The sequence below is a fragment of the Mauremys reevesii genome, linkage group 12, assembly GCF_016161935.1.
Source record: "Mauremys reevesii isolate NIE-2019 linkage group 12, ASM1616193v1, whole genome shotgun sequence".
NCBI lineage: Eukaryota > Metazoa > Chordata > Testudines > Geoemydidae > Mauremys > Mauremys reevesii.
The window spans coordinates 3,368,637-3,384,306 of NC_052634.1; the positions used below are offsets into that span (position 1 = coordinate 3,368,637).

General features: G+C 40.4%; 1 protein-coding gene across 6 annotated transcripts in view; it reads left to right on the forward strand.

Moving 5' to 3' along the window:
- CADM1 (cell adhesion molecule 1) overlaps positions 1-15,670 on the forward strand; it is a 287,524-nt gene that overhangs the window by 240,671 nt on the left and 31,183 nt on the right. For 3 of the 6 annotated variants that reach the window (XM_039496484.1, XM_039496486.1, XM_039496485.1), the window contains exons 7-8: positions 92-264; positions 5,201-5,266. In XM_039496484.1, coding sequence (XP_039352418.1) covers positions 92-264; positions 5,201-5,266 — 239 coding nt within the window. The remainder of the gene's footprint in view (positions 1-91; positions 265-5,200; positions 5,267-15,670) is intronic. The other 3 variants (XM_039496487.1, XM_039496488.1, XM_039496489.1) reach the window with 1 other exon arrangement.

Sequence of the window (15,670 nt, forward strand, 5' to 3'; positions counted from 1 at the left end):
ATCTCATGTGGATGTGGATGAAATATTGAAAATACCGACTTGATTGTCGGAATTAGTAATGCAATTGTTTCTTTCTCCCCCTCCTGCCTAGGCCTACGGAAGTGAAGTGGTTAAGAGTAGATGATGAGATGCCTCAACACGTTGTAGTGTCGGGTTCAAACCTTCTCATTAATAACCTAAACAAAACAGATAATGGTACATACCGCTGTGAGGCTTCAAATGCGGTGGGGAAATCATCTGCGGATTACATGCTGTTTGTATACGGTACGTGAGGAAAAAATGCCATTCTACTAGACTCATTTACACATAATGGCTACATACCACTCTCTAAAAGCTTTTGAAAAAGTAAACATTTTGCTTAATGCTGGAATTTCTGATAGCATCCAACGCATCCTCTCATTATATTGGGGGGTTCTGGGAAACCATTTCCTTCACTCTTTTCCCCTGATGCTAGCCTCAGATGCAGAGCCTCTGATGTTCAAAGTCCAGTAAGTGATGACTTCTCGGAGCTGTCATTGTGAGCTTGCCGTGAAGGTGGGATGTATTGTAAGATGCAGTACAGGAAAAAGCCAGAGCAGAAGCTGGAGGGGTTTTGGGGAGGGGCTCATGGGAGCTGGGGGGAGGGGGGCTTAAGTTATCCTCTGACAGTCCTGAATATTGTAGGACTGCTCCCTATGGTGTCTTATCTAATCTGTTGTGCTATATCTGCAGCAATGGTACAGGATTTTCTCTCCACTCTGTTTTTAGCAAGTTAAATTACAGAAGAATCAGCAAGCATATCCAGCTAATTACAAACCAGTAAATAAGCTGGAGGAATGAGATGTCTTAAACAGATCTGTGGCTGCCAAACAGACGCTAAAACATGCCTCAGCATCTTTTTAAAGTGCTATTAAGTACCTACTTTAATTCTTCAGTTCCTCTGCATTATTTCACCATCACTTTTAACCTTGTTGTGCTCTTGTCATGGAGGTCGGGCATATAATGAAGATTCAGTAGACACTTGAAGAATGGTCCCCAGTCTAATTATGAACAATTCCCTTGTGCTACATGCGTATGGCTAGTTCTTTAGGAAGACTTAAGATGCATGGGCTTCCCCACCTCTGCATTTTATAAATGCTGCCACCCCTAGTGGCGTAGACAGGCTCTAAGGACAGATCAGCCTGAGAGCCCCAGTGGTCATCAAGCCTGACTGCTTCTAAAGCCCCCTTGACTTCTCGCAAGTATTGACAATTGATGTCTTTTGAATTATTACAATTAAGATGGTGCTGGTATTGTGTTTCTCTGGTTTAAAACTTACTCCATATTACCTCCGCTTGGAACAGTACAGCTCAAAATCCCTTGTGCTGACACAGATCAGGCAGCTTGAGTGCCCAACTTCTGACTTCCGTACTCAAGCATTGCTGTACATGTACAATATTTTAGGCATTTATAAAGGGAGGCCCCTGTAGAAATGTATGTCTATGGATTTTAATTAAACCAGGGGTTTTCAAAATTCATTGCTTTGCAACTCCCTTCTGACAAGAAAAATTATTACACGGCCCCAGGAAGGGGGACTGAAGCTGGAGCCTGCCCGAGCCCCACCCAGGGCGTTGGGGCCAAAGCAGAAGCCCAAGGGTTCAGTCTCAGACTTGGGGGCCTGGAATCTGAGTCCCACCACTCCGGGTTGCATCCCTCGGGCTTCGGCTTTGGCCCTGGGCGGTGGGGCTCAGGCTTCAGCCCCGGCAAGTCTAATGCCAGCCCTGGCAACCCCATTAAAATGGGGTCGCAACCCACTTGCGGTCCCGACCCACAATTTGAAAATGGCTGAATTAAACAAATGGTGAACATGTCCAATCTTTTCCCCCAAAGTGCCCCAAAAAAGGGCTTCTGCTTTTAAAGTGAAAGTTTATTTCGTAAGACACATCCATATTTCAGAGTCGTTTCTCTTCTCTCGGTCTGGTGGGGTGGGGGTGCACTCACACTGATGGTTTTTCCTTAGATCAACACCTGACTGACTTTGCAGTCCCAGAAGGAATAAACTCTCCATACTAAATGACAGCATGAGAACCTGTGAAACGAGGCTCATGCTTATTGCATCAGTGCAATCACACTTTCTGTATAATGTCCTAAACATCATAACTAAGGAGTTCATATGAAACTAGAATTGTGCAGTATAATAAAACAACAGTGAAATGATTTTCCATTCCTTGGATGGCTCCATATACTTAATTTCCCCATAAATGTGGATTTTAAACAAAATTTAGCAGCCATTAAATGAACTGGTCTTGTTCCAGTTCCTAGTGGGCTTCTCTTAGAAACAGCTCTAGTGGGAATGGCTCTAGTTGGAATCTCTGGCCATTTCAGGCCAAGGATTCAATGTGCTCTGGAAACTGAACTCCCTTCTGAATGTTAGACATGATCTAAGAGTGAAATTTTCAGAGCTCATGTTAGCACACACTATTGCTGATTTTGCTGTATCTGTTGTGTGAACAAGAAGTTTAGGTCTGTCAGTGCTGTACCTCTCATTGGCACATCGAATTCACAGGGAAAGACTGCAATTAAATTATTTTAAAAGAAATAAAAATTACAAAAGATTTTTAGCCTGTGCCCATAGTGCATACATTTGACAGCCATATAAGCATGATTAGCCGCTTTTATGGTCTGTCGGGGGTCCATGGTCAAGTAACTTTTCTACAGCCCATCGTATCAAGATTGTGTAAAATGAGAAGTGTCCCAATATGGCTCAGTACTCTAGATTGTATAAAGAAGTCCCTTGATGCTATGCATGTTCAGCCCAGGAATTCAGAGCTGTTGGTCTTATGAGAGTGGATTGCTCATGGCTTCCTTGTCTAGTGCGCTGGTTCAAATCTAGCCCAACTGTGTATTAAGGAATACAAATACTATGCTGTGTCCTGCGTGGAAATGCGTCGGCAGTCTGAGTCCACCTCTTAATAAAGCATGCATATCTCATAAGCCATCACCACGTTGGGCATCTTTTACTCAGCATGGAAACTGACCCGTGGAAGTAGCATCTACAAACCTAGTGCAAAATGCATTAAAAGGTTTCCCTATTGCTTGCCTCTCTACCTGTTCCATGGATAAGTAGGACTTATTCTCCGGGGCTGTCAATACAGGACTTGGTATCAGCACCAAATTGACCTTAAGAGAGAGAATAAGAAAATAGGGTGATTAGTCTGTCAAATCACTCCATGTCTTAACAAGTCCCTTAATAGTTATCTGATGCAATAGAGTGTAATGACTGCAGAAGAGTTGTGACTATCTGACATGTCAGCCCTACTCCACCTCATTAAGATTAATCTCCTTATAAAATTAAAATACACATACGTTTAAATATAATTAAGTCTAAAGTGTCTTCCGGCAGCAAGAACCTGCAAAGTGATTGCTGCGGAACTGTGTCGTCCCCCCCGTTTCCCCCCCGCACACACACACACACTCGCGCTCTCTCTCTCTCTCTCATATCCTGCTGATGTGTTATAAGGATGTCTAATCACATACAAAATAATACAAACTGAAAATGTTGTTGCCTAAGAATTAATTTCACATTGGGAGTGACCAAAGACATTTCCTAGAAATCTCTAGTGTGATTAGCACATGAGGCTAGACAGTCATCTCCCCAATCAGTAGGGACGAAACTGTCAGTAGCAGTTTCCCCTGGTCGAGACAGTGAAACAGAAAATTCAGTTTTTCATCCTCAGTGACAAAGGTTGGTGATTTTCTTCTCATGCTTTGCTCTGTCTCCACTGATAATAAAGAAACATCAGTGTAGTACCTTGTCAGCCTACCCCAAGTTAGGCGGATGATGAAGAAGTTATCTAACAAAGAAATGGACCCAGGTATTGCAGCTCCAGGAGGACAGAATATTTAAAGGCATTCTTCATGAATGATCATTTTCCTTTAGCTGACTTCACAATGAAGCGAACACCAAGGTAATGTTTCTTAACTTTCAGGAAGTTGTACTGAACACAATAAAGGTGCAGCATATAATTAAAGTTTGGATGTATTAATTAGAGAATTTGAGAGCTCACTTGGAGATAAAAGAGTAGCAGATGTGTCAGTGATGAAAAGTTGACATGCTTTAGATAAAATTTAAAATCAAAAGCCTATGAACCGTTTCATGCTCTATTATTGCAGAATGATTCCTTAGTTCAAAGTCTTGCTGACTACTTAACACATTCAGTTTGATCATTTTGAGGCATTGATATACATATAATTTTTTTTCTTTTACATCTTTTCTCATCTTTCCTCCTTCCCCAAGTAACTTTTGTGAAGATATGACACTCTATATGGTATAAATATTTTATACTGTATAGCCTAGCACTGTTTGGTGGCTTTACCGGGTCAAGTGTCTTTTATAAATTCTTTGTAAAGAAAAAAAAAACTCTTCAGTTTTCTGTTTTTTTTGTTGTTGTTTTTTTTTCCCATCCAGGATGTGATATTAACAAAAGGCAGGGCAGCATTAAAATATTGATATTTATCAGTCACAAAGATATTGACTTTATTTAAAAAATAAAGTCTCAATAAAATCTTGTATGCCTCAAACTTGATATTTAATAGTGACATTCTCATTTCTTTGTATTTATTACTAGCTTAGAAGTAGTTTTACATCCTGTGGAGATGTATTGATGGAGGAAGAATAATGAAGTTAACAGTTCTGGAAAAAGCGAATGAGAGAGACTCAATCTGCTGTGGATATTTAGTCTGTTAAGCGCAGCAGGAACTCCCCCCTTCCCCACCAGAATTTTCAAATGTAAACGTAGAAAAATGACAAAGCACCATTGTCTTTCTTTGTACATAGCAAATTGTCCTCCTTGTCACAGGAAGTTTTTGTGGTTTGTTTTTCTTATAGCTCTCCCATTCCATCTCTCTCTCCCATCAATGACTAATTTGTGCTAGGTTTTTAATTTTTTTTAGCATTTATAAATGACAGAACAAGAGAGAAATTTCAGGCCAGATCCCTTCTGCTGGCATAAGTCTGTGTGTAGCTCCATTGCAGTCAGTGCAGCTATACCAGATGGGTTCTGGCTCTCTGTCTTTAAAGCCAGTTGGGAAATTTGCCCCCTGTTTTTAGGGGAATAATGACATCAAACAGCCATGCTGCTTTTCAGTGTCCTCGTTTCTCTCTTATCATTGTTGATCATTGTTGTGTTCTGCTTGTTTTTCTTAATTTGCCTTTTTATTTTCCTTTTTATTTTTTATCCAGATCCCCCCACAACTATCCCTCCTCCCACAACAACCACCACCACCACCACCCCTACCACCATCACAGGTATGGTACCTTCATGACCATTGGAAATGTCCTGAATGTGTATTGTCTTTTATGTCTATAAACAGAAGCCTGGGGGGTGGAAATCTTTATTTTTCATAATATACCATTCTTGTACTGGTGTGTTATAATCTCAGGAAGTTGGGCAGTCCTTACTGCAGGTGTTCTTGGAACATGGAAACTGACATGACTAACAGTCCCTTTAGTCCAGGGCTGGTGGCTAATATTGAATACTTCAAATGAAGGTATAAACACCTCTGTAGTACATCTAACATGGGGAGCAGATGTTAAATATCTTGCTCACCCCAGTCGATTTCACTTTCTGAGCTATTTATGCCCGGAAGCATGAAGTTTGTTTGTAACTTTGTCCAACTGGGTATGATTACAAGTGCTATTCTCATTCATAGATATTTCATCTATTTCTGAAACTTAACAAAACAAGCTATCTACCTCAATATCCTGCAACAATAACACCACCACCTAGCTCTTAGATATGAGCCCACCAGTCAGTTATGCATATTATTCTAATATTAAAAAGAATATTTTGTTTAATTTTTTTAAGTTGCCTTTTACTTTTGAATTCCTATTTTCCTGTATTCTGGGACCAGGTAAATAGGAACACCCAACTGTCCATAATACACAACTCATTACTTTACATCCATCATCTCACCTCATGTTCCTTTCCACAATAACTACATCTGTCTTCCCAGTCGCTCCCCATAAGGGAGGCTTTTCTGATTTTCCCTGCTCAGCTACAATGCTCTGCTCATTTTCATTGCCCTTTCCTGAATGTTTTTATTTCAGCTATATTTTTTTTCTTGAGATAGAGGTGACAAACTGACCACAATACTGAAGGTGAGACTGTACCATCGATTGTCCAGTGGCTTAATATTTCCTGTATTATACTCCATCCCCTTCATAAAGCAGCATAACATTTTATTTATCTTTGTGACTACCGTTGTGCCTTAGCCGACTTTAACTATCCTACATTCCCACCCTCGCTCCCATGTGATTTTACAACTAAATCAGAACTCACGGGTGTGGACAATTAATTTAAAACCTTCCTTCCAATGTGCCTTAACATGCTCTTGTCCCAGTGTGTTTCATCTGTCATTGTGTTGTCCAGATTTTGCCATGTCACTATCTTCCTCCTTCTAGGTCCTCTGTCTATCTCCTTACTAATGAACTTCGGAACATGCTGGCATTAACTTTTTCCCATCTCAAGACTTGGCTATTTATTACAATTTTTATCTTTTAATGACTTTTTATTCCATAATATGTCTTTAACTTCTCACCTCATTGTGTCAAAGCCTCCTTAAGAGCCTTTTGTGGGGAGACTTTTTCTCCAGTGTCTCTCGGTCTAAAGGAATGCTGTAACTCGGTGGTTCTTTATCCACTGTTCTGTTAACGCTGTCAAAGAACTGTAAATGGTTACAGAGCCTTCCTTACCCTTTCAGGAGCCAAGCTGCTTTGGCCTTGTTACATGATATTCATGTGGTGCTTTGTAATACTATGATGTTCTCATCTCTTTGTCCTGGAAATGAAATTAAGTATTGCTAACATGTCATTTTGGGCTCACTTTTAGTATTTTTTGGGTAGTTGGGTATAAAATCTGTGCTCTTATGAGTTGGCTTTTGTAGCTACACAAATTCTTAGTCCTTCCCCCCCACAGACTTGCTTGGATCAGAAATCTACCAGCGCCCCCCCCCACCCCACCCCTGTGATCCAGGCTGTTTTTGCAGTTTTTAGTGTCAGTCATTATTCAAAATGCACATTGCACCGCTGATGCGCTAGCTGGCTCCATCACTGTGCCCTCCCCTTCTCTCAGGTTTCCTGAGTGTCCTTCCTCTGTAATCTGCCTTCTCCCATGTAACATTCTCTGTCAGCTGGCCCTGCCTTTGGAGCATTTCTGGAAGAGTTATTGTAGTGGCCTTGGGCCTTGATGATGATCCTAATAATCTAAATTTAGCTTCCTGGATTTCTGACAGTTCACTTGTGGTTGACACAGACACATCAAGATTGTAAGATCTTCTTCAGACTCTGAGAGAGATCCACATGCCTGGTGAGATCTGACAGCCACTTATAGTGGACAAGTCATGGGTACCTTATGATTCTTGCAGTGATCAAATACCCATTTTTGCTTGTTCCTGCTGGTAGAATCCCCTCTCCCCTTACCTATCTAGTGAGTAGAACAGGGTGAAAAAGACCCCAGGTACTCTGGCTTCTAAAACAGAGCTAAAAAACATGTTTAAACACAGTTTATGCTCAGCCATAACCCTCATCAGTTAATCTGGTTTAACCCGTGTGAATGGGGCCAGACTGTGTTAGTGACATTGTACTCTGTTCTACTCTTATTCCAGATCACTGGGAACTTTTCCATTGACTCTAATGAGGGCAGAAACAGGCCAATTGTGCCAAATTCCTTGGTTTCAATGTGGACTTTCTGTTTCTGTCTCATTCTGTTGCTGCGATTTGAGGCCACCTTACAGATATACTTTAACCTCCTGATCCAGGAGTTGTGTCTTCTCTCAGCACAGAATGCCTTTGTGCTAATGAACGAGCTAGCACTGAGGCGTTGTTAAACTGAAATTGCTCCTAGAACAACTTTGTCAAATCCCTCTCTTTGATGGATGTGATCTTGCAGAGTTACTGTGTCTTAGCAAGCAGCTATATATGTATTTATCTTATCCTGAAGGCTCAATATCTGCACTCGTGGAATTTAACATTTGCTCCTCTCTCCAAATAGATTAAAGGTTATGGAACTGAACATTTTCAATCTCCATTTCTACAGAGACTAGACAGTCTGCTAAATTTAACTGGAAAACCAAGTCTGACAAATGGATATAAAAATTAATTTCCACTTTTCCCCTGCATTGTTTAGTTCATTGCAGCCCCTGTTAACCTTAGAAGCTTCAGCAGCCAAACACTGATGAGTAAGTTCCTGCAGTTTTATACTGAATCCTTTCTTCCCAGTAAAGGGTTTTGCAACTGAAATCCATTTACAAACTAGCATCATTGCAAGAATTATGTTCAGTAGTAGTGTAGAAATACTACTTAAAAGCCTCAAAGGACAATACATAACTTCTAATTGTATTGCCTCCAAAATACGGAAATGTTCTCATGTAGCAGGGGTGGTCAAACTTACTGACCCTCCAAGCCACATACATTAATCTTCAGAAGTTCCAGACCCAAGGCGTGCCTGCTTCAGCCCTACGAGGCACATCTGCCAGGGCTCAGGGCTTCAACCCCACTCCTGCTGAAGTCCCAAGCCCCGGCAGGCAACTCCCATGGGGCTGAAGCCCTGTGAGGAGACTCCTTGCAGGGCAGAAGCCCATAGCCCTAAACACCCCAGTCTGGTAGGTGGAGAATGGCGGGGAGGTGTGGGGTGGGGGGCTCCGCAAGCTGCACTTCAACTGAAAAGAGCCGCATGCGGCTCTCAAGCTGCATTTTGGCCACTCCCACCGTATACCCTGAATACTAGTGATTGACTTTGTTCAGAGGTGGTAGTGTTCCTTTTTTCATGCTTAGTCTTCCACCCAAACCAATTATAAGCACTTTTTTAAATGGAATTCCTCAAATCGGGGGAGATTTTACCTCCATTATGCTTCACTTTCTTTCCCTTCATTCCCCGCATGAGCTGGGGGCACACTCAGCAGGCATCGCATGGAGGCTGAGGGCGGTTCTGCCAGGACCCCGTCTTCATAAGAAAAATGAGCTGTGTTTTGAGAGAGTTTTAATTTGCAAAGCTCCTATTCTCTGCGTTTACACTGCACTCCTTATCAGATGCCTCCTCCGGTGTGGAGAACGCTTCCTGATTCAGGTGCTGAAGTTGCTTTGAGGGCTCACTTTTTCGACCGTAAATAAGAACAGGCTTAGGAAGGGCCCATTTGTGCTTGGGCATGTTCAGTAGGTTCTTCAGCTATAGTCTCCAGTGGCAAACACCCGCTTTGATTATTCGTATAAAGCCAAACGTGCTAGGTGGTGTTGTACAGCCATTACAGGAAGGCATGCTTTCTACACCAGAGAGCTTGCGTCGCTATAACAGATAATACATTTTGTGACAAAATATGACCCCCTAATTCCTCCCCAGCCCATTAAAATCCCTGTTCAGTGCTGCCCCCTTGCCAGCCAGCCACTGCTGTCATCAGCCATGCTTCACCGGCCAGCCATGCTTTCTTCTCCATACTCTAGATGACAACCTAAGGCAAGTCTTGGCATGCCTTCATTGTCCAGTCAGTCCACTTCCTGAGCGTAAGTGTCTTTCTCTCACTCTCACTCCTGATGTGACTGTGAAAGCTGCTGGCATGGACTTGACCTGATGAGTCGAGCTGAACTCTGAAAGCAGTTCTGTAGTGCTGCGGGGAAATCATGGAGCGTCTGAAAGAGCACAACCTTTAAACCATTTGCTCTGTCTCTGCTGCTTTGCTACTTCCGATTTATCACATGATGGTTTGATCTTTTCAGTATCTACCCTGATTTTCTGACCATCCTTTGGCACGTCAGCTGTTATCACTGGCAAATCCTTTTTTTTTTTTATCATTTCAAATTGTCCTCGTGGCTTTGTTCATTAAGATGTACAATATGATATGGCAGAGCAAACTACATAATTTAAATTGCCCCTGGAGTCCTCATTTGAAATACTGTTTTTGGACAGCTGTTATATCTTGGGAGATAAATGTTCTTAATTTTTTTTAAAAATCCTTCTCTCTGGTCATAATGTAGTATTCAGAAAAAAGGTCTGCCTTTTAATGAATTTTTTTACCCCCTGTAGGGCTAATTTTCTTCCCCCTCGGCACATAAACAATTAATTGTGTAACTGTACAGTCATGTTTGTTGCCGCCTCTGCTGTTGGGACTTGCATGTAACATAGCAGCCATTTTAATGGAACGTGGGATGTACTTAGCATACTACCAGGGAATCCCTGGTGTTGCAGATTACATGTTTGAGCATATATTGCATGGATGTTCCTTTATAACTTGTACAGAGACTCAGTGCAGTCCTGTAGCAATGTCAAGGCTCCTCAGCAACTCATCACATCCTGATCCTGAACTGGCAGGTTTCATATCAGATGACTTGCCTTTGAAATAATTGTGAAGTCTTTTCAAATTTATTAAAACATTTTTTTTAAGTTAACGAGATGTTGGAAGGTTTAAAAATAAACACATCCTGATTGGTGATAGCATAGATCAGCAGTTCTCAAACTATGGGTCGGTACCACAAAGTGGGTCACGGCCCCGTTTTAATGGGGTTGCCAGGGCCGGTGTTAGACTTGCCGGTGCTCGGTTACAGGTTCCCCTTGGGCTTTGGCTTTCCCCCTAACTCCCTGGGGGTCATGTAGTAATTTTTCTTGTCAGAAGGGGGTCGCAGTGCAATTAAGTTGGAGAAACGCTGCCATAAATGCTTAAAACCAAATGGTAAAAATAGAACGAACTTTTCAGTTTTTCTGCTGTTTTTAAGTTTAAGCATTAGAAAGTAAAATTATTAATCTACTTCCCAATCTTATGTAAATGTTCCACTGTTTAGGTTGCAAACACCAGAGGAGGTTGTTGAAGTAGAAATGAAGTATTTTTCGTACATTTTCACTTAAATGTTAATGTTTTATTAGTATTCCGTTTTGTGAAATTTTAAATGTGGGGACTAAACAACTTGACTGTCTTTTTCTATATAAATAAATAAAGTGGGTGTTGCCAAGCCTGGAACGATTTCACACTTAAATATTCTGTAGGCTAAAGCTACAGTGCTGGTGCCTACAAATTCCATGGATTTCCTGCCTTCCCAGATGAATTCCTCTGAATAGCACTGAGTTCCTGTCTTAAAAAATGCTCTTCCTGAAGGACAGGTTAAACTCAGATTCTGAAACTAAGTCAGTGGAAAACATTTTTTCCATCTTTGCATAGGTCTCTAATATAGGAACTCTTGTATTCATTAGCTAAGAAAAACATTGCACCATTTTAAAATTGGAATTTACATCCTAGAAAACTCATTTAAAATGATAAATTTATACCCACCACAAGTTTGTCCTTTTCCTGATTTCAGCTGCTAGTGTGATGAACTACAGCTGTCTGGGATTTATTCCAGGAGTAATCCAAAAAGGTTATGGGTGGGAATTATGCAGTAGAACATATTCTTTGCTGAAAGGTATTTTCAGCAATAGGTTTGTGGGAGGTTCAAAGACCATGTGGATTAATGGGGCTACATATGTACCAGTGGACATGGAGGCTTTGTGCCTAATTGGTTACTATTGCTGACACTTTGTGATGCCAGTTCTGCTGTTCAGATGAAATTTAATGGATAAATGGAAAACTTCTTTCCCATGAATTTCTACAATGGATGATGGTGGTTAATTCCAACCTGGACTGGGCGAACTACAGATGGCCCCAGCAGCAGTTTTGTTTCCTTTTCTGAATGCTTCTTTAAAGATGCAGCAGTGTATACAACTCGACATTTGAAAATCAGAAAACATGAATCTGAAAATAAGAGCCTCGCAGTACTCTTCTGTCGTTGTAATCTTTGAATGTACACACACACACACAAAGCTAGGTGTTTGGTGCCACGCAATGCTTCACAGGCTGGTGCAGAGATTTACACTGCTTAGTCATTCCTTTCCCCAAATTATTTATTGTAGCATTCTTGGTTTCTGTAGAAGCTTCCCTGTGTCCCTGATAAAATGTCAGGTTAATTTACCATTAACATCGTACTCCTCTGACATTTTCATCCAATATGTGACCACATTAAAGGGAAAGAGGGAGAGAATAACCTACATGCCTGCAAAGAAATAACTAAGCCAGTCTTACCCCACTGCTCTGTCAATAGCAGCCAGAGCACTTTGATTTGTTTGTTACTTGTTTGTGATGAATAAAGTACTGCAGCAATCATTTTTACTTAATTGTGTATCTTCAGAAAACTTGTCTATTTTGAAGCAAGAGGACTGATGGAAAAATAATAAAACTGCTTATTCCACTTCTCCAACAAGATATAGTCTAAATATCTACTTAGTATTTTGTTGAGTTCAAAATTCACAGGGTTTCTCCATGACCGCTGGTATATCTAGTAGCTTCCGATATCTGTGCATGCTGTAGGAAGAGTCCTCATTCTAAAATAATTGCAGGATAAGGGGTTTAGTAGCTAAGAGAGGAGCATAGTCAAAGGTGTGGAGCCCGTTTGACTTCAGGGAACTCTGTGCAGGTTCTCTTAAGTTTTCTTTGCAAGGCTGGGGCCTAAGTGAGAATGCATATTATAGGGCTTTCTGGAAGAAGTGTTAAAAATCCCAGACCAAGTTGCAGCACCAGATCTAGAATTCTCTCCTCTACCCCCCAACTACACAAAGTTACTCAGCAGATCCTGATTATTTTTGTGAAACATCTGGTCTGCAAATGAAGCTGTCTCGGGGGTGCAATGCAAAAGCTTTGAAGCCAACTTGGAATTATTTTACAAAGCATGAGCTTACAGTATCAAACACGGGGTCCATTCATCATTATTCTGGGAAGACTTTAGAGATAAAGGATGGCTGCTGCTCGGCATTATATGTAGGCTTGAATTCACCTCATCCTCCCTCCTGCACCATTCAGTTTAATTGAAGTGTAACATAAATGAAATGAAGCTAGGCATTAGGTCAGTGGAAATTAATAGATTTTTTTCAGTATTCCTTTTACTATCTCCTATGGATTTGAAATAAACTGGAAAATAATATTCTTTTCATAAATACAGAGCATTCATTACTTAGGACATTGCTGTAAAAATGGTAACATCAAGGGAACTCATTCTTGCCCTGGCCTTCTAAATGTGAAGAAATCTGAAAAAAGCAGATGGAACACGATTTCAGTGAGTCTGATCAGAAAGCCTATTGGCTCCTTTTTTACTTTAATGAAGGAAATAAACTAGAAAGGAACTATACTGTGTTTGTATTTCTTAGTTTGGTTTAAAGACTGACACGTGAAATGGGTGCAGTTGAGCCAAATGTGCACTTTTAGATGCTATTCTTCTATCCATTCTGGTATGGGGTTTGTTTTTAAAAAGCCCCGGCGAATCTGTAGCTTCTTAAAGATAGTAACACTGCAGTTCAATTGGAAATAGAAAAAGCATTTTAAGTTTAGGCATTTAATTTTGTTCCTAAGATTTTCGTTTTCATTTATGCTGTTCATTCTGTGCAAGACTATGGACTAATTTATGGATTAGCTTTAAACCCGCAGTCTGTCACGCTCAATGAACAATTTTCAGTTGGAGAGAAGCCATGTGAAAGAATGAGAATGTGCCACAGTGGAGCGCTTGTGCCACTGTTTCAACTAAATATTGTCCCGCTGCCTCTGAAGTAATGCATTTTTTTGCTACTTAGTTAAATGGCTGGTGTCTAAAGGCTTGAATGTTGCCAGTGTTTTCCCATTTTGCAGATACCTTCATATTCTACCACAACATAATGTGTATTAGAGGTTTAATTCATTCAAGTCCTGGCCACGGTAAACTGAGTGAGTCCTATGTCTGATGCTAAAAGGAAGTCAATATTAAGTGAAATATGCAACTTTATATCAACAGGAAAATTCCTTCCTGGGATACCATGTTTGATGATACTCATAAAACAGTCATTTCAACCTTTCCAGACTAGTGTACCCCTTTCAGGAATCTGATTTGTCTTGTGTACCCCGAGTTCCACTTCACTTAAAAACTACTTGCTTACAAAATGAGACCTAAAAATATAGAAGTGTCACAGCACACTGTTACTGAAAAACTGCTGACTTTCTCATTTTTACCATATAATTATAAAATAAATCTATTGGAATATGAATATTGTACTTACATTTCAGTGTATAGTATATAGATCAGTATAAACAGGTCATTGTCTGTATGACATTTTAGTTTGTACTGACTCCACTAGTGCTTTTTACGTAGCCTGTTGTAAAACTAGGCAAATATTTAGATGAGTTGATGTACCCCCCTGGAAGACCTCTGTGTACACCTGGTTGAGAACCATTGATCTAGTGAACACAGTATAATTATGGATGTGTAGAACTGAAAAGGCCACTGGATTGTTTTTACTACACCACATAAAACAATTTTAGCTGAGCCTTACTAATTAAAATCCTATTCTTTGTTTTACCTTAAGATTAACAATGCCTTTACTCCACCTCAATGTTTTGTTATATTCTTCCTTCTATCCTCTGTACTCACCTCAGAATAGAAAACATCCAGTGTCGGCACCATAGGATAAATTTCATTTTCATAAAATTCATGTGATTGTTGCTATCATCCATCACTAGGGGACCTGATCAAATGCCTGCTGAAGTCACCGAAGACTCTCATTGACTTCACTGGACCTTTAAACTAGAAACAATAACACACAGCTCCCTCCAGAGTTTGGACCATAAAGTTAATCAGTGGGATGACATGGTTATCCTCAGTATGAAATAAAACTAAAAGTGGGTAACCATGCTAAAGTCCAGAGAACTATTTTAAAAACTAGTCAACTCATGGTAAAATCATAAGAGATTCTAGCAGTAGCAGCCCGCACAGTCTTTCCTATTACTGCTATATTTCTTCTCTTACACCAAGCAGAACAGTTATGTTCTTGAGTGATTTATACGCCATTTTGCAATACTCAGTAGACTCATACCAAAGGAGCACAGCAAAAGGCTAATTTTCTCTCTCTCTCTCTCTCTCTCTCTCTCTCTCATGATGCAAAATATTCTTCCTTAAGTGTGTGTTGTTTTAAATCTCTGAACATGAGATCATTCTTCTGCAGTGCAGCATTGTACCATGCGTTTAAAAAAGTAAAAATACATATAAAATCCTTGTTCTGAAAGAAGACGGTGGAGTTGAGAAGGACCCCCCGGAAAGCATGTTCTAAACCTTTAACTGGTCTGTGTTTCCTGCTGTAATCATCCAATCCATTTGCTAATCATAACTTTACCATTCCAGCTGCAGCAAACATGTTGTTTGACTTGGATATTTGTTCTCGCTTATAAACTGCTTGAGAACTTTATTTTTGTAAAGCTGTTGGTCTCTGTCCCCAGAAGAGGAAGCGAGATGCACTGTCCACTTCACTGTTTCTTCACTAATATCTTTTCCAGCATATGAGTACAAGGTTGCTTCTAGCACAGTTTTATTTAATCTTAATGCTGACATAACTTTTTTTATTTCAGGAAGACAGTAAATTGAGACTGTTTGTAGATGCCAAGATGGTATCTCAAGAGTTGACAGTTCTGTAATTCTTTCTAAACAACACTCCCTACCCCCACCTCCATTTTTCCTTTCACCATTTGCTTGTTTAAAATGAGGCATTATCGCAATGCTGCTTCCAAAAGAATAAAGGCCCACTCTTGTTCTCATTTTTGTTTTGGAAGGCTTCCATGCTGCCTTCACCAAAGTTCCCAGCATGAGAACGAGTGCTAGCATATTAAGTACGTGTTAGATTTG